This window comes from Fusarium proliferatum (assembly GCF_900067095.1).
Source record: "Fusarium proliferatum ET1 genome assembly, contig: FPRO_scaffold002, whole genome shotgun sequence".
NCBI classification, from domain to species: Eukaryota; Fungi; Ascomycota; class Sordariomycetes; order Hypocreales; family Nectriaceae; genus Fusarium; species Fusarium proliferatum.
In genome coordinates, this window is record NW_022194791.1 from 617,081 (window position 1) to 634,099 (window position 17,019).

Genomic DNA, 17,019 nt, shown 5'->3' on the forward strand with positions numbered 1-17,019 from the left:
TGAGCCATCGCGAGAAGTGACTGAGCGTACTATATAAGTAATTTAATTCCTTTTGATCTGAATGTTACGAAGTCAAACATAAGAACCTACAAACGTAGAGAATACTTTAGGCTTTTATGATTAACTTTTGACAAGATGGTGGACCATAAAGAAATAGTACGACGAGTACGTTATTAATTGCGATGTTTTTGTTAATGACTAACTGGAATAAAGAAGTATAGTTTCGATGATATCCCATCCCTAGCTGGCAAAGTCGCCCTTGTCACAGGAGCCAAGTAAGTATCGCAGCGCTCGCAGCTACATAGCGACTAACAGCTTGTTAGCACCCCAGATGGTGTTGGCTATCACATCGCCCATCAACTCGCACTCAAGGGAGCAAGAGTCTACATCGGCGCCCGCAATCTTCAAAAAGCAACAAAAGCAATAAGAATCATTCTTGCCGAATCACCGCAGCTAAAACCCGAATCTCTTGTTCCATTTGCCGTTGACATGGGGAATTTCAAACAAGTGCAATTTGCTGCGAGAAAAGTTGTCGCAGAAGAGCCCCGACTTGATATCCTGGTTAATAATGCTGCTGTTCTCGCCAGACCTCTTGATAAAGATGGCAATGGCATCTCAGTCTCATTTGCCATAAACCACCTGGGTCCCTTTCTTCTGACCAGGGAGCTATTACCGCTGCTCAACAAAACTCAAGCTGAACACCCTGGGGTGCGGATTGTGAATGTTGCTTCAACGGCTCACTACGATGTTCCGGTAGGTGCAAAGTTTGGTTCACTGGAGGATTTTAACGCTACCTACGGGAGCGAGGATGAACCATCAGCTAATTACCTTCGCTACGGCTACTCCAAACTCGCAAGCGTTCTCCACACCAAAGAACTTCAGCGTCGTTTTGACCAAGAAGGAGTTGATATCCTCGCACTCAGTGTTCATCCTGGAGGAGTTGCAACGAATGGTGCGGCAGGATATCTTGGAGGTAGAGACAACGACATATTCCGATCGAATCTCTCGCCTTTCGAGGGCGCCATCACGCCTCTGTTCGCTGCTGCTCACCCGGAACCAGCTCAACACAGAGACAAATATGCTGGATCGTTTATCATGCCGTTCGGTGGACTTAAAGAACCAACTGAGGATGCAAATAACGCCGAGTTGGCGAAACAGCTTTGGACGACGTCTGAGAAGGTGGTCAGTAGTGTGTTGGATTGTTTTATCTGGGATAGCATATTGATGCCAATGGGTGGAATTTTTAACATTGGGCAAAAGGCGTAGATACTCGTTTTAATAGATTGCTTACAGGTTTTTAATTTTCTTAATAGACTATTTGATTTGGCCGCCTAAGCATCTCGCAATTGAAACGAATCGAAGAGAAAGCTAGCTGAAGGACCTCTCTCAGTCAAGGTGGACTCCACCAACATTGTCCTGATACCTAATGAATCTTTCGACTAAGCGATTATTTCACGGTCAGCTCTTGGCCACCTTGATCCTCAGTTAAACAAGGCACCATCAGAACTTTAATGGCTCATCCTACCAAACTCATACAATACAACCGCTTGGCATTGCCCTCCTTGTCCAAATGATGTAAACAACACCTGACTCTCAGACATTTCCCAACATGGCAACTATAACCACCAAACAAGACTCCTCTTCTCCACAAAACAATGACGCCGATCTCTGGGGTTTCCCCAATGTCCCCGGAAATAGTGAAAATGGCTCGGCTAAAGAGGGAAAAGCCATTCTTGCAAGCGTATAAATTTGCAATGTTCCTTGGTGATCTGCATGTCTTTTCTGAATCATTACCCTCTCTTGTTTCTCTTTTTTCTTAGTTCTCGAAGGCTTGACTCACAATGAGGACTTGGTTCGGCCGTGGCAAGAAACTGCAGCATGCAGTAATATCGTGCTGTCTCTGCGCTTTTGTTCTTTATGGCTATGACCAAGGTGTCTTTGGGGGCATTCTTGAGAACGAGGATTGGCTGCGACAGTTTAATGATCCCGGTGATACTTTGACTGGCTTCATCACCTCAAGCTATAATCTGGGCTGTTTGCTGGGATGCTTTAAGAATTTCTTTGTTGGTGAGAAACTTGGTAGAAGATGGACTATTTGGGTGGCCATGGGCTGGATTCTCGTTGGAGCTGCGTTGCAAGCAACTGCTTTTACACGAGGACATCTGATTGTTGGGAGAATCGTCACCGGTGTCGGCACTGGTCTCAAGACTTCTACAGTTCCCATGTAAGTCTCCTCCTGCAACACTCAACTAAACTGACATTGTTTAGGTACCAATCTGAACTTTGTGAGGGCACAAAGCGAGGCCGTCTCGTCTCGGCAGAAGTCATGTTCGTCGGTATCGGCATCGCCTTCGCATACTGGTGGGACTTTGCCTTCAGCTTCGTCGGCGGGCCATTCGCATGGCGCTGGCCGCTCGCCTTTCAAGCCGTTTTTGCATTCTGGGTTATCTTTGTGGTTTTTGGTGTACCCGAGTCGCCTCGTTGGTTGCTCAATCATGGAAAGAGACAAGAAGCCATCGAAGTGCTATCAGCGGTCTATGATAAGCCCACTGATCATCCTGACATCCTGCGAGAGGTTGAGTCGATCGAGGCGGCTTTGTCAATCGAAGCTGAAGCGGAGGGAAGTACTTCTTGGGCTTCGACTTTTAGGAAGGATAAAGTCAGCACGAGATATCGAGTCTTCCTTGCTTGGTTTGTGCAGTTTATGAATCAGGCTGGCGGTATCAACCTGGTTGTTTACTACATCTTAAGTAAGTTCTCAATCCCATTGGAATAATTGGAATGCTAAGGTCTCCAGCTGTTCTGACTGTCAATGTCGGACTTGAACACAGGCTCGCCCAAATCATCGCGGGGTGTATCCAGCTCATGTTTCCCATCGGTTCTTTACTCCCTACTCTGGCTCTGGACAAGATGGGTCGTCGATCTACCATGATGTGGGGATCTGCTGGACTATCTTTCTCGATGCTGATGGTAGCCGCACTTCTATCTCAGGCAGACGATACGTCACGAGGTCGAGCATTTGCTACCGGATCAGTAGCGTTCTTCTTCACCTACATGCTCGTCTTCGGTGCGAGTATGAATTGTGTTCCGTGGGTTTACGTCCCCGAAATTCTCCCTCTTCACGCTCGAACCAAAGGAACTGCCATTGGCGTCAGTTCGAACTGGCTCTGGAACTTCACAGTAGTATGTCTTACTCTCCAGAAAATTTCTCTGTTGACTTATAACTGACTATTTATAGGTCATGATCACTCCCATCCTCATCAATCGTCTTCAGTGGAAGGCATATCTCATCTTTATGGCAACCAACCTCATTTTCGTGCCGATCATCTTTTTCTTGTATCCTGAGACTTCGAACTTAGCTCTTGAAGAGGTTGATTACATTTTTGCTCGTGGCGAGAATATTGTTCAAGTGGCTAGGGAGATGCAGAAGGAACTTGCTCTTCATGGACGTTTGGCGGATGATAGATATCCTGAGAAGGCGGCAAAGACGGAAAGCAAGTCGCATGAGAGGGGTGATGAATTTGTTGAGCATGTAAATGCTTGAGGTCTTGGTCTACAATAAGAGCTTTACTCTATTTGGGTTATGAGGAAACGTGATTCTTGAATTGAATAGCATAAGCAGTGATTAAAGAGCATTGATTTTAGCGGTGAGCACCGGTAACAAAGGGATAATTAAGGGTGAGCTAAAGTCAAGGTCCCTGAGGAACTAAATTTAGGCTGCTTAGTAGTATCCATGCAATCCGTAGGCTAATCGGATGTCGGCACTGACTCTTGAACTGCCGGAATATTTAAACTTTGACGTGAGACGACGAGCAGGTATAATTTATATGCGCCGGACGACACGGACGTCAACACGAGAAAAGTGAACTATAAGATCCCTAAAAATGGCGGTCAAACTCGTATTTTATATATATTAGACTTTCCAGAAACCCTGTTCCTGGAGAATAGGTATATCGAAGAACAACAAGGGTGAAAGCCCAATATATATTGTTCGCCCTCTCATTGGAACTACTTGTATTTGAAGCTGATATTCAAAACAAAACGGAATTCGCTCTCACCTACTGAAATTATTCACCAGAGGTCAGTACATATAATAGAGCCTCATAATCAGTTACGAAGCCACAATACTGATCCCAAGCAGCCCATCCATCAACCTATCTACTCATCATGCTCGCCCAAGCTGTCCTCCTCATCGCTTTCGTTTGCAACGTCTCAGGCACACCCTACGTCGTCACCGACCCCAAGGACCTCCACAGCACCTGGTCCAGTGACGACTTCAGCGCCACACCCGCACCCGACGGCCATTCGATCAAATGGGCGTTCACCGTAAAGGGACATAACGGTGTCCCGGACCCTGGAAACTTTGCAGCTTCGTGCCATGGCTTGCAGGTGATTTCGGATGACCTTGATCTGACGGGGAAGCCCAAGTTTGAGCGCTGCAACGACACGGCTTATGAAGCTCGTCAGTACTTTTCTGGGGAGCTGACGACTGTCGAGGTCCGTCGCACTGATTACCCTGATCTTGGGAAGGAAGTTCAGATCTCTGCTACGGCGAATTACAGCTCGACCAACGACAACATTGTTGGGGAGCACTTGAAGTTTGGCAACTTTCAGACAAAGTTCATTTCTACACCTGTTTAAGGGTTAGGGTTTTATTACAGAATTACTTATCTATGGTTTATCTGTGGAATATCATTTTTGGTATCTGATAGGCGATCAATTTATATCTCACTATCAAAGTGCAAGAGGTTATCCTCTTCTTGAATCGTGAGCGTGTCTGCGAATGTTGCTTATCCATGTAACGGCGATGGTCAATCTCACCACCAACGCAAAACCCATTGATGTAAGCAGGAGCCATACACCACCCTATTCAAGCGCAGGCATAGGGCCCCCAAATACTATCCCTCAATGTTCAGAGCAGTCTCAACTATGGCCCGAGGTCCCAAGAATTATAACTCCCGGCATTCACTCCGACGATCGCTTAGCTAAGAACCTTCCCCAGCCCACTAGTTACCCCTCCCTCTTCCGCCCTCGGATAAAGCACCATCGATCGGAAAACGATCTCTCATTCTACTCAAATTCGTTTCTCTTTTCAGTTTCTCTTTACCTGATTGTATACTTTCTCATTAAACACTTTCTCATCTCTCAAATAATTGGCAGAAATGACTACCTATCACATCCGTGACGTTGATAACCGTGTAGAAGGGCGTCTCGCTCTTGTTACCGGAGCCAGGTACAACTTGCTTCCTACCTTCATGATCCATTCAATGCTAACCATTTCAGTGGTGGAATCGGTTCAGCTGTTGCCAGGGCTCTCGCAGCAGAGGGTTGTGATGTCGTACTCCATTGCAACGCCAGTCTGGTGAGTTACTCTAAACAGCAGAATAGAATGTCTCATACTAAATCATGTTTCCAGCATAAAGTCGAGGCTCTATCTAGAGAACTAGCATCGGCCCACCCCGGTAAACTCTTCCCTTGTGTTTCAGCCGACCTCAGCTCTCGCGACGAAACTCGCGGCTTGGTCGACAAGGTCTTTCAAGACTCTAGCATCTCCGCCAAGCACAAAGCAGTATCTATTCTCGTTGCAAACGCTGGCCTTGGCAGGCGTATCCGAGATATCCAGAACATTGAAGAAGATGACTGGGACTCGGTTATGGAAGTCAATGCCAGGAGTCAATTTGTGGTGGTGAAAGCCTGCCTGCCTGCTATGAGGGCGCAAAGCTGGGGCCGTGTGATTCTGGTTGGAAGTATTGCGAGCACGGGCGGTGGCATCAATGGCTGTCATTATGCGGCGACCAAGGGAGCTTTGAGGTAAGCCGTCAGTCATTCCTATCTAGGAGACAAAGTCTGACATCTGGAAGCTCGATGGGCAAGAATCTGTCAACTGTTTTGGCTGGCGAGGGGGTCACAGTCAACACTGTAAGCCCTAGGAGACGTTGTTCCCTCACAAACACTAAGAGAAGGTCCAGATTCTCCCTGCAATGATTGGTTTCACAGACATGATCCCGACGCCAAAAGAAACGTGAGTACTCTTTGTCAGCAGTTAAAGCCGCCGGCAACATAGGCTGACCCGAGACATAGAACATGGACAAGAAAAACAGATCTAGAGGAACTTAAAGAAGCAGATCCTGGCCTGGCCATTGCCGCAAGTGTCCCTGTACGCCGATTGGGCCATCCTTCAGAAGTTGCCAACATCGCTGTCATGTAAGTAAACCCTCTCTCATTTTGGATAACTTCTAATGTTTCGAAGGATGGCAAAAACTGGTTATCTCACTGGACAAGATATCATCTTGTCTGGTGGTTTGAAATAGACCTATGGTTCCTCGAGGCTCTCTGCGTATGATTCTGTCAGTTCAGGTGCGACAAAGAACCAAAAAGAACATACAACACCGGGGATTCGCTGGTCGTCACCGACCCAACTACTAATCCGGCGCTTCGCAGCTTGACGATGGGGGAGCGGACGGGACCCCGTGTTCTCTACGAGCTTTGGTCGTATGTGGTTGGAGGTTTGAGTAATGTCAGTAATGGAAGAGGAATCACGCAGATGAGAGGATTGTGGAGGTTGAATCATCAGACCTGAGGTTGTAAATAACGGGATTGGATGCTCCTTTCCTCTAGCTGATATCTCAAAAAAGATGCTGTTGATTCATCAAGACATTTCCCTGTGTTTATGGCCAAGTATACAGTTTATCGGTCAAGGACGTCCGTCACTCGCCGCAAACTGAGATTTTCGCGATGAGTCCGCGAATATCATTGTACATAGTAGAGACAGCAGCAAAAATTCAATTATATCCTTTGTTGGCAAAAGATAAATATCTGGAGCGACGCAGGCCTGATTCGAACAGACGCCTCCGAAGAGAATAGATTTCTAGTCTATCGCATTAGACCACTCTGCCACTGCGCCTTGATGCTTCCTGATTGGATGAAAAACTCGGCTTTAATTATGCTCATATTCTTGCAGCAGCTCCACTGTCTTGCTGTGGTCATCATCTTCATTCCCATTGGTGAGCTTTTAGGGCCTATTTCAACTGAAACCCTTGGAAGCCATTCTCAGTACAGTCTTTCAGTGTCTTAGTATAAGTTGGAACGCCGCCAAGGTAGATCAAGCACTCGCGCGGCTTGCCTGGGATATTGTCACCCATGTACCACTGCAACAAGTTAGCCACCCTGCGCAACCTTTTAAGAAAGCATTTTAACATACCGATTTAGTCTTGGGGAAAAGGGAGGCATTGGCAAAGTCCCGGACCTTGTCTCCCCACTCAGCCTCTGCGTCTTCACGGGCCTCGATCTTGTGACGGCCTTGAGTCGACATGTACTTCATAACCCTGACGATGAACTCGCCCTGTGACTCAGCGCATGTCGGCCCATTGCACAAAGCCGTCGGTGCTTGAGGTCCATATGTGAAGAACATGTTGGGAAACCCAGCGACTGCCATGCCGAGGTACGTTTTGGCGCCAGTCTCCCACTTGTCAGCGAGTTTCACGCCCGATACTCCGCTGATGTTGATGTCCTTCAGACCACCAGTGATGGCATCAAAGCCAGTTGCACAGACTACAACGTCAAACTCCCACTCCTTCTCAGTTGTCTTGATACCGCGCTCTGTAACTTCAACAACTGGCGTGGCATTCACGTCTACCAAGGAGACGTTGGGCTGGTTGAAGATCTCGTAGAAACCGTTCTCAAGAGAAATTCGTTTACAGCCGAAACTGTACGGCTGCTTTTCTGGAGCTAGGATCTCCTGGAGGCGGGGATCCTTGACGCGAGATCGGACCTTGGACTTCCAGAACTTATAGGCTTCGGCATTGGCGTCCTCTCGAGCGAGCATATCTTGGTAGTTTGCAAGCCAAAACTTGAAATCGCCATGGGTCCAAAGTTCTTCATATTTTGCACGACGTGTCTCGGCATCATCACTGAAAGTGTCCCGAGGATAAGAGTTGAAGTCGAATCCACCATAGCTCTCGTGTCGACCGCTGTAGACCTCTCTATAACGCTCTTCTGAGATTGCATTGTCGTTGCGCGAGTATTCAATCTGCTTCATGGGCAGTGCCATGTTGGGCGTTCGTTGGAAAAGCACAAACTCGCTTGCAACCTGGCTAAGCTCTTGTGCGAGCTGGACGCCCGTGGAGCCGGTTCCGATCACAGCGATCTTCTTGCCCTGCAGATCAGGTTCCTTCTCAGGCCAGTATGAAGGATGGACCCAGAGACCATTAAACTTGTCTATGCCCTTCCAATTAGGTGTGTGTCGCTTGGCTGCAAAGCCAGTGTTCAAGAGAAGATATCGTGCGACGAATTTCTTGCCATCCTTACTCTCGATTTCCCATTTGTTCGTTTCTTCATTCCACACAGCCTTGGAGATATACGTGTTGAAAAAGGTGTCCTTGCGGAGATCCCATTTCTTGGCGACATATGAGAAGTACTCTCTCAGCTCAGCGCTGCCAGGGAATCGCTGGGTCCAGTTCCAGTCACGCCATAGCTCGGGGTCGGAGAATTCGTAATGGGGTATGGCGCTGTCAACTCGAGCGCCTGGGTATCGATTCCAGAACCATACGCCTGCGTAGTCAGAGGCGACGTCGACAAGTTTGACATTGTAACCCTCTTCGCGAAGACGTTTGAGTTGGTAGACACCGCCGAACCCGCCGCCGACGATGAGTGCGTCTAGAACTATCGTGTTGACGGTCATGGCGAAATCCTTTGTGTACAAGGGATTTGAGATGGGTTGATGGACGATGGTAAGAGTATATTTGGTATAAGCCAAGTCTGGGTCGACTATCAATGTTTTAGTGATATACTGTTTGCTGATCCTTCAAAAGAAATGTCAGTTGGAGCTATATATGTGCAACTCTCATCTCCGAGAATCATGTCCTTTGTCAGTTTTCGGAAGAAACACAAAGCCAAGAATGTCCCAGAGCATCGGAACCTAGTCCAGAATACCAGCCGAGGCGACCTGAGCATCGGCCATCATAAATACCTAGCACGCTAGTATTCGCTCCGATACTTTCCAATCAATCTGGAAGCGTAGCCAGTCAAGCGATGCTATCATCGCTTCGGATGGGGTATGGTATTTGTTATCGGTACTTGGACGCTACATCCGAAGAACCTTCTCACGTTCTATTCCGCGGAACAATTGACTATCTTCCGAAAAAAATGGCCAGAAGCCGATCGACATTTCATTTGAATGAATAAGTCATATCAGCCGACGAGTTTATTCGGAAAAGCATTATTACAAAAAGGCCCATCCCTAAGCGCTGCCCTCTAATATGTCATGAGAGCCCGCCGTTCCGAACATTCCAATTCAAAGCAGTCTTGAACACGAATCATACGCATATAATTACTAAATATAACAAGTTTGCTCAATATGTCTTCTTACGCTGAGTCCTGGCTCAAGGTAAAGTCCAAAGATATGCTATCTGTTCCAGGCACTGACCCATACAGTTTGAAGAGTCTCTGGGTGGCGTTCGCCCGGTCTTAAAAGGCTCCGCGGAAGAAATGAGAGATCAGTTCAGCGGTCTCGGTTCTGTACTTGCATCGCAAGCTCCTCCTTTCCCAGAGAATAAGTTGAAGATCAGTGATGGAGAGGTAGGCGGGGTTGCATATCGGACCTACACGCCTCTTGACTTTGAGACCAAGGAACTCCCTATTGGTGTCTTCTATCACTCTGGCGGTTTTGTTGTAGGGAGCCTTGACTCTGAAGATGGCTTCTGTCGGTATATCGCACTCAAGGCCAGCGTGGTTATTGTAAACGTTGGTTATCGATTGTCTCCAGAACACAAGGCTCCAGCTCATTTAGAGGATGCTGTCAGTCTTTACGAATGGGTAAGTCAGAGACCAAGCTCTCAGCCTATTGATACGTACGTCAAGAACCTTGACTGACAATTTGAATTCGTCAGGCATTTAACAACGCTCAAAGAATTGGCGGCAATCACTCTACTATGTTTACCATTGGCACATCCGCTGGCGGCTGTCTTGCCCTTGCAGTTGCCAGAAAGGTAGTCCTTGGCCAAACCAATCTTCCCACGGATGCTATCACTGGAGTTGTTGCACTATGCCCAGTAGCATTCCACCCACAAAACATCCCAGCAAAGTTCCAGGCGAAGCACTCGTCCTACAAGGAGAACAAAAACAACGTACCTATAGTCGATGAGCAATCACTTTTGCAGATGTTCGACAACACAGATATTGACCGTGACGACAAGGATTACCTCCCATTGCTGGATGATACATGCTTGAAGATGTTCCCTCGAACATACATCGTGACATGCGGCATGGATACACTACGGGATGATGGAAAGGTTCTCTATGATAGCCTCTCTTCTGCGGGTGTGGCTACCAAAACTAACCACTACGGCAATATGCCTCACTGTTTCTGGATAGTTCCATCTCTACCTGAGACTGAAGTGTTCTTGAACGGGGTAATAAGCGGCATCAACTGGGCTATTAAAACCAGTGATTAGTTTAGCATGCATATATGTACTCACACATATCTCACAGTTGCCTGATGTCCTTTTGGTGTATCAAATATACATCGAGCACATTGAATTCATCGACTCAGATAGAAGACCTTCTGATTACATATATCACAGCCCAAACGCCAGATTATTCGTCCCCATGTTTCCTTCAACCTCAAAGCTACACGCATCTACAGTCGGGAAGAGAGGAAAACTGCCATCAAATGAGTCAAAGGTGATTGTCGTGGGCGTAGGGAGCGAGAATGCCTCCAAAGCTTCATGAGGTAACATGCCCATCAACCCCCCATCAATGTCACCAATCGATTCTCCAAATGACCACGAATCAAGATTTGCCTCAGTCTGGCTGAAATCACTAAAAGACGTTGTCTTTACTTTGTCATGAGGATTCGGAGTATGTGGCCTAGACCCATCATGCACAGTACCAAACAGGTTTCTCACAAGGAGGCTCTGTCTCTCCATCTTCCGACGTGCCCTCTCATCAACGTATATGTTGCAAACAGTTTGGAGGTTATCGATAGTTTGCAGTGCACCCTTAGCGACAGGATCATGGGTACTGAATCTAGCCATTAAGGATCGTACACCAATCATACTTTTCTCGAGAGGGAAGATATGATCCAAGTCATTGAAGTAGGCGGTCCCAAGCACCAACGCTGCAACAAATAATGAGTTCACGACAAATGGGAGACGCTTTGGAATCTCTCGGTTATCTCCCATCACTTTCAGGAGGTCAACTGTCCTGACTGCAGAGTCGACACAGGAAAAAGCAAGGACTTGGTCTGGCTCAGTTGCAGCTGTAGGGGGTTCCCACTGGCTCATGTCCTGGCTGGCTTTGTACATATGTTTGGAAGCGCTTTTCGTCAGGGAGGGTCGAGCAAGAAGCATGATTGTCCAATAGTAAGCTTCTTTAAGATGGCATAGACCGATGTTTGGCGTTTCCTTCCCGTCGGCTTCATCGATGAATTCCGATGGTTTTATGCTATCAGTAGCCAGACCTAGAGGGAACTTGTTGGCCCATTGTCGATGGTGTTCACTGATTCGCTCCAGGTGGCTGTTTGAGACTTTTTGTGGGGAGTAGATATTGGTAAGGATATCTTCAAAGATAGCGCAGAGATCGTTGGACGCTGAGTAATTCTCGTCGATGCCTGTGTTTCGAGTTTCGTGTGTGGATGGCGGACGGCCAAGTGATGCACTCATAAAAAGATCTAGGACGCGGAGAACCTTCCACAACCTCTCTCGCAGGAGATATTCGGGTTGCTTGAAATGCTTGTTAACATCGTGTCGCTGAATGCCGAGGGCATATGCCGCGCGGACAGCACTGCCGAGGTACATGAATGCAGCGTTTCGTCGTGATGCACCCAAGAGGTACATAGTAATAAGAATGTTGGACTGGACTGCAGATATGCTAATGTCGTCCATGATAATGGAGGCGGTGATGAAGCGTCCGTAGTTGAAATACTGCTCTGCTTCCTGGTCCCTATTCTCAGGACATGTCTGGGCGCCAATTGCAAATATGAGAAAGAAGACAGCTACAGAAGCTTTATCCTCTGGTTCATCAGGGCATTTCTGATACCAAGACTCCATTAACTCCATGATTTCTCCTTCGTCAAAGAGGTTGAGTACACAGCTGGTGGAGCGGAAGAACCAGGAGACTAGATATCGAGCCTCTTCCTTGTCGGGCATTACTGGTGCATCATCCATGATGCTGACGAGCCATGTAGTACTGTCCGACGGTTTGGCCTCGACCATGAGATGTTGTAGAGCATCTTCGGTGAATGCACAAGGACCGACTGAATCACGAACTAGTCGTCGGATTATTTGGAGAAAGGACAAGTTCGCCGCGTCACCAATAAAGACGAACTTCCCATGGCCATCTTGTATGAGCGTAGAGAGTTGGGGGCGATCTGTATGGTCTTTGTGTAGATCATGCCCAGTCTGGCTGCTGATTTGAGACAGTGTTTGGTTGAAGACTTCAATAGAGGAAGAGATGCTTGGTGATATGGAGCCCTGTGAGTTGTCTATATCAGATGTGGGAGGGCGGACGACCCGAGCTCTGCGCTTTCTCGTCGGAGAAGGGGTAAAACTGCATTCGGCATCCACTCCGCGGATGATGCAGCGGCCACACGGTTGACGACCGTCACAGCGCTCTTTGCGACGCTTGCAAGTGTAGCAGGCATTGGCGCATCGACGGCGTTCACTGTCTTTGAGTTTTCGAGAAGGCATCGTTGACGTAAGTGTAGTAAGTTGAGACTAGAGTATGAGAACACTCAAGATTTCTGGGGACGAATAACATTTAAGTGATTCAACGGGATTTGCGGGCGACCTAGATTGCGGGGTTAGAATCTCCCCAGGTACACTAAAGGAAGCGAACCTATTACGGCAGATTGATATCTGGTTTAGACTTGACTAGACGCGGCCACGTCTGGAGAACCTGGGGGTGGGCTGAGTTCAGCTACGGTCTGTAAGTACATTGGGCATTGCACTATGATGAGCATGACCATCGAGGCATCTTTAAACTACGGTACATTAATTTGTGCTTTCCTTGTTTCCATGGCAAGCATCTTGCAACTTTCTCGCTAATGACACAAAACATAGCAGTAAGTATGAAATTCTACCTGTTGCTTGGGAGGTCTACAACGCTTTTGGCTTTTTCTTCAGACTGTTATGTGGTTTTTAATCTCTACCAAACACTCATATATCGAGGCACGCAACTTACGAATTAAACAGTGAGTAATTCAGTTCGCAATTTGTAGTTATTGTCTCTCACAGGGTGTCAACTCTCTCGGCTCAGCCGAGGTGAAGTGTGGGGGTGAGACGGGCCTACCCCATAGCCATCGGAACCCCACAAGTCACTGCCCCAGATCCGATCCGATGCAGGACACTACAGCCGATGGCCAATCTTGTATTTTGTGGCCATTCAGTGAAATATCAGTGATCTCTTTCACTATTGCGCTGAATAGTTTGCTTAAGGAAGCAGGTTCCAGCTTCCGCTAAAATAGAATATGCCTAGTGAGGAGGAAAGCATCAGGTCTTTGGTCATTCTTGCAAGTCCTAGCATGCTGATGTAAAACGGGAGACTGATCTATAATAGCATACCAACTTTCTTATAATTCTTATGCTACTTTAGGTGTTGTGCTACTGCTGCTTACACATGCTTCCCAATATTCCCGAAGCCTGCCCTTCTCCATCAGTTCCTCCCAACTTCTTCTTAAGCCAGGGAATCTCCTCCAAAGAATACCGATACGCTCTAAAAAGCGCATTCGATTCACCGGGGAATATCTTCGCAGTCGCCTGATCAGGGTAGGGCGCAAAGTGCGGGTTGATAAACTCCCAGCAAACATATCCGTCCTTAGTAACCTCAAACAATCTTCCAAAAGCACTCTCACAAAGCAATGTGTTTCCGTTCGCCAGTCTCTGCGCACTGCCCATAAATGGTGTAAAGAAGTTATGCATCTGCGAGCGGTCCCTGTACTCCCAGACGATTTTCTTCGTTTGTCTATCAACCTCGATGGAACGGGTATAAGTGATAGATTCGCCGTTGCGGAAAGCTCCATTGTCGAAGATAAGAATGTTGCCGTTGTCTAGTTCAGTAGCGTTGTGCTGTTGAGCAAGAACCTCTGGGCCGAGCTTCCAGACGATGTTGCCGGTAGATCTCTCGATGATTATAACGGCTGATACTGATCTGAGAGACGCCAGGATATGTTTACCGTCGCGCATGGGAATGACGGAGTTGATGAGTGGGTAATGCTCTCTTGTGTAGTGAGCTTGGAGAGGGTATTCATCTCGTGGGAGGCGCTCTGAGACTTTCCATTGCCAGACGAGATTGCCCTTCTCGTCAACTTCATTGATGGTGTCGGCGTAAGTGATGCCATCGATCTCGCTGCCTGGGACACCGCCAATAACTTTCGCTGAGTCCTCCGGAGACAGGGCCTCAAGACCCGTATACAGAAAGCGGCCATCACCGTAGTGATACTGATCATGATGACCCAAATCATCCGTGAACTGACGAACCACTTTGCCATCAGGATCAAGCTCACTCATGACACCTCCACCATATTTGTTGAAGAAGGGAAAGGGGAAAGGGCCTCCATCTTTGGTGGTGAGCTCAGTTCTTCGAAGGGTGTTAACAGCAAGATTTCCATTGGGTAGAATTCTAGCATGACGACCTATTCTGCCGGGGAGTTTCCATGAGTGGACTTCTTTGCCGTCAATGTCGACAAGGTGAGCTGTGTCGCTGGTCAGGGGACAGAAAAGGGTGTAGCCGCCAAAGGACTTATCCTTGTCGACACCTGTGAGACCGACGCCACGTCTTTTTAGTGTGTTTTGTTCCATGGCAGAAGCTTAAACTGCTGACTTTATGCCGATGATGATTGTTGGAGCTGGTGTCTTGCTTGGTGATGGTTTCAAGACCTGTTGAGAGATTGTCTTGGTTGATGGCTTATTCGATCTGAAGACAATATCGACACTCTGGACTTTACCTCATACTTGTAGACAATCTTCTTCTCATAAAATGATATCTTCAAATAAATATTGGCGTGATATCGCGAAAACATCAAGCCCACGGCATCCCGGCGGTAAGCCTGGGGGATGCCGTCGGGATGCCGCCGGCTGATATCGATCCGACGGTCCCTCCTTATCACCGCCGGCGCCATCTCATCTTATCAAGTCCTCCAATAGGTTAACCCAATTCAGCACGCCATTATCGTCGCCATGGTATCTTCAACACCATACAGATCTGGGCATATCGCTTATCAGGACATCATTATTGCTTTGGCAGGGTGGTAGTATATAGACTGTAGCATTGTTCGATACCATCATGTTAGAAACCACAAGAGTTTGGATTTGCCAGTTAACTTCTCGTTACAATGAGTTCCTTTTCTGAAAAGAGTCACCCGGTGCAGTCTAAGGCTTCGGAACATGATGGCGATGTTATTCAGGATGAAGCCATTCATGTTCCGGGCTATGATCCTACCCTTACCATCGAGTCTGGGGAAACCAGGAGAGCTTTGCTCAAAGTTGACTTCTTCATCTTGCCCTTTATCGTTCTTTGTTTCTGCTTCCTCCAATTTGACCGTACCAACATCGGCAATGCCTTAACCGATACACTTCGAACGGACATCAACATCGACAACTCAGACATCAACTTAGCCCAAACTCTCTTCACAGTCGGTTTCATCGTTACAGAGCTGCCCTTCAACATGATCAGCAAGTACATGGGCCCTGAGCGATTCCTTCCCATCACCATGTTCCTCTGGGGTATCGCTACTTGGTCCCAAATCTTCTTGAAGAATGCACACGGCTTATGTGCTGCTCGATTCTTCATTGGTGCTCTGGAGGGTGGTTATATCCCTGGTTTTGCTCTTTACATCTCGCGATACTATACAAACCAAGAGCTTGCTTTACGATATGCTATCTTCTGGGCTTCCAACAGCTTTGCTGGTGCTCTTGGTGGGCCTTTGTCTATCGGTCTTCTTTCACTTCGTGGAAGAGGTGGTCTTCATGGATGGCAATGGCTATTCCTCATTGGTAAGTCCCAAACTCTGTATGCAAGGTTAGCACTAACGAAACGTAGAGGGTGTTTTGACATGCTTCCTCGGAGTCCTCGCATACCTCTACTTCCCCCACAACGCCGCGAAGCCTAAGTCCTTCTTTGGCAGATCCTTCAACATCTTCACCGAGCGTGAGGCTTCCATCATCGTCACCCGCGTCATCCGTAACGACCCTACCAAAGCCCTTCGATACGGCCAACCAGTTCTACTGTCACATATTGTCGATACTTTTACTGACTGGAGATTATACGGTCATCTCGTCGCTGGCCTTCTCTCCATGGTCATGATCTCTCCGATGAACACATACGCACCCTCCATCATCAAGTCATTGGGCTTCACTTCCCTTCAAGCCAATGGTCTCAACTCCGTCGGCAGTGTCTGTGCCTTGATTTGGTCAGTCACGTTGGCTTTCAGCAGTGATCACTTCCGCGAGCGTGGGTTCCATATTGCCCTTGGCTATCTCTGGGGAGCTGCCGGTCTACTTTGGCTAGCCCTTGCACCAAATGGTGTATCGAAGTGGACTCTATACGGCGGAGTGGTCTGGACACAGATGGGAATGGGCTGTGTCCAAGCCATCAGTGCTGCATGGCTCACAACCAAGATGCAGGATTACAAGAGACCTGTTGCACTGGCTGCTTATGTGATGAGTATCCAGCTTGCCAATTTTCCCGGTAACCAACTCTTCAGAACTCAAGGTACACACAAACCCCATTTCGCACAAGGTCTAGGCTAACTGTAACTAGATGCACCTCGGTATACTCGCGGACTGAGTATTGCCGCTGGCTGTGCTATTGCTGCCGCTGTTGTTATTCTGGTCTGGAAGTTGCTGTACCGACTCTTTGACAATGGTGATGCTGGTGTCGAGGAAAAGTTTCAAGTTGCTTCAGACGAGACTAGGAGTGGGATTTAAAGCTTCGTTGGCGATGCTATATATAGTATGATCGGTCTAGGTAGAAGGTTTTAAATACAGCAATACTCAACAGATTTAGGTAACCTTGCGACTGTTT

At 47.6% G+C, this 17,019-nt stretch overlaps 9 protein-coding genes and 2 non-coding genes across 11 annotated transcripts; 6 read left to right on the forward strand and 5 right to left on the reverse strand.

Annotated features, from left to right (window-relative positions):
* Positions 1-135: 135 nt before the first annotated feature.
* FPRO_03617 (uncharacterized protein) lies at positions 136-1,266 on the forward strand (the record flags this gene model as incomplete). Its single annotated transcript, XM_031226152.1, has 3 exons — positions 136-165; positions 214-275; positions 324-1,266. The coding sequence occupies 3 exons, from the start codon at positions 136-138 to the stop codon at positions 1,264-1,266; spliced, it is 1,035 nt and encodes a 344-aa protein (XP_031076716.1).
* Positions 1,267-1,841: 575 nt separating this feature from the next.
* FPRO_03616 (uncharacterized protein) lies at positions 1,842-3,544 on the forward strand (the record flags this gene model as incomplete). Its single annotated transcript, XM_031226153.1, has 4 exons — positions 1,842-2,224; positions 2,269-2,750; positions 2,798-3,183; positions 3,239-3,544. 4 exons carry the CDS (start codon positions 1,842-1,844, stop codon positions 3,542-3,544), a joined length of 1,557 nt encoding a protein of 518 aa, XP_031076717.1.
* A 623-nt stretch (positions 3,545-4,167) lies between these two features.
* Positions 4,168-4,641, forward strand: FPRO_03615 (uncharacterized protein; the record flags this gene model as incomplete). The annotated part of the gene is made up of 1 exon (XM_031226154.1): positions 4,168-4,641. The coding sequence occupies one exon, from the start codon at positions 4,168-4,170 to the stop codon at positions 4,639-4,641; it is 474 nt and encodes a 157-aa protein (XP_031076718.1).
* Positions 4,642-5,162: 521 nt separating this feature from the next.
* On the forward strand, positions 5,163-6,311 carry FPRO_03614 (uncharacterized protein; the record flags this gene model as incomplete). The annotated part of the gene is made up of 7 exons (XM_031226155.1): positions 5,163-5,233; positions 5,284-5,362; positions 5,417-5,811; positions 5,862-5,919; positions 5,970-6,022; positions 6,082-6,204; positions 6,251-6,311. The coding sequence occupies 7 exons, from the start codon at positions 5,163-5,165 to the stop codon at positions 6,309-6,311; spliced, it is 840 nt and encodes a 279-aa protein (XP_031076719.1).
* Positions 6,312-6,378: 67 nt separating this feature from the next.
* On the reverse strand, positions 6,379-6,494 carry rrna52. Its single transcript, XR_004093516.1, has one exon. It is a non-coding gene; the product is annotated as a ribosomal RNA (ribosomal RNA).
* A 328-nt stretch (positions 6,495-6,822) lies between these two features.
* On the reverse strand, positions 6,823-6,904 carry tRNA. The gene has a single exon. It is a non-coding gene; the product is annotated as a tRNA-Ser (tRNA).
* Positions 6,905-7,019: 115 nt separating this feature from the next.
* FPRO_03613 (monooxygenase family protein) lies at positions 7,020-8,680 on the reverse strand (the record flags this gene model as incomplete). The annotated part of the gene is made up of 2 exons (XM_031226156.1): positions 7,020-7,148; positions 7,202-8,680. The coding sequence occupies 2 exons, from the start codon at positions 8,678-8,680 to the stop codon at positions 7,020-7,022; spliced, it is 1,608 nt and encodes a 535-aa protein (XP_031076720.1).
* Positions 8,681-9,355: 675 nt separating this feature from the next.
* Positions 9,356-10,451, forward strand: FPRO_03612 (uncharacterized protein; the record flags this gene model as incomplete). Its single annotated transcript, XM_031226157.1, has 3 exons — positions 9,356-9,385; positions 9,433-9,813; positions 9,888-10,451. 3 exons carry the CDS (start codon positions 9,356-9,358, stop codon positions 10,449-10,451), a joined length of 975 nt encoding a protein of 324 aa, XP_031076721.1.
* Positions 10,452-10,574: 123 nt separating this feature from the next.
* Positions 10,575-12,686, reverse strand: FPRO_03611 (uncharacterized protein; the record flags this gene model as incomplete). The annotated part of the gene is made up of 1 exon (XM_031226158.1): positions 10,575-12,686. One exon carries the CDS (start codon positions 12,684-12,686, stop codon positions 10,575-10,577), a length of 2,112 nt encoding a protein of 703 aa, XP_031076722.1.
* Positions 12,687-13,598: 912 nt separating this feature from the next.
* On the reverse strand, positions 13,599-14,795 carry FPRO_03610 (uncharacterized protein; the record flags this gene model as incomplete). Its single annotated transcript, XM_031226159.1, has 1 exon — positions 13,599-14,795. One exon carries the CDS (start codon positions 14,793-14,795, stop codon positions 13,599-13,601), a length of 1,197 nt encoding a protein of 398 aa, XP_031076723.1.
* A 533-nt stretch (positions 14,796-15,328) lies between these two features.
* FPRO_03609 (uncharacterized protein) lies at positions 15,329-16,922 on the forward strand (the record flags this gene model as incomplete). The annotated part of the gene is made up of 3 exons (XM_031226160.1): positions 15,329-15,989; positions 16,036-16,707; positions 16,756-16,922. The coding sequence occupies 3 exons, from the start codon at positions 15,329-15,331 to the stop codon at positions 16,920-16,922; spliced, it is 1,500 nt and encodes a 499-aa protein (XP_031076724.1).
* Between the last annotated feature and the right edge of the window lie 97 nt (positions 16,923-17,019).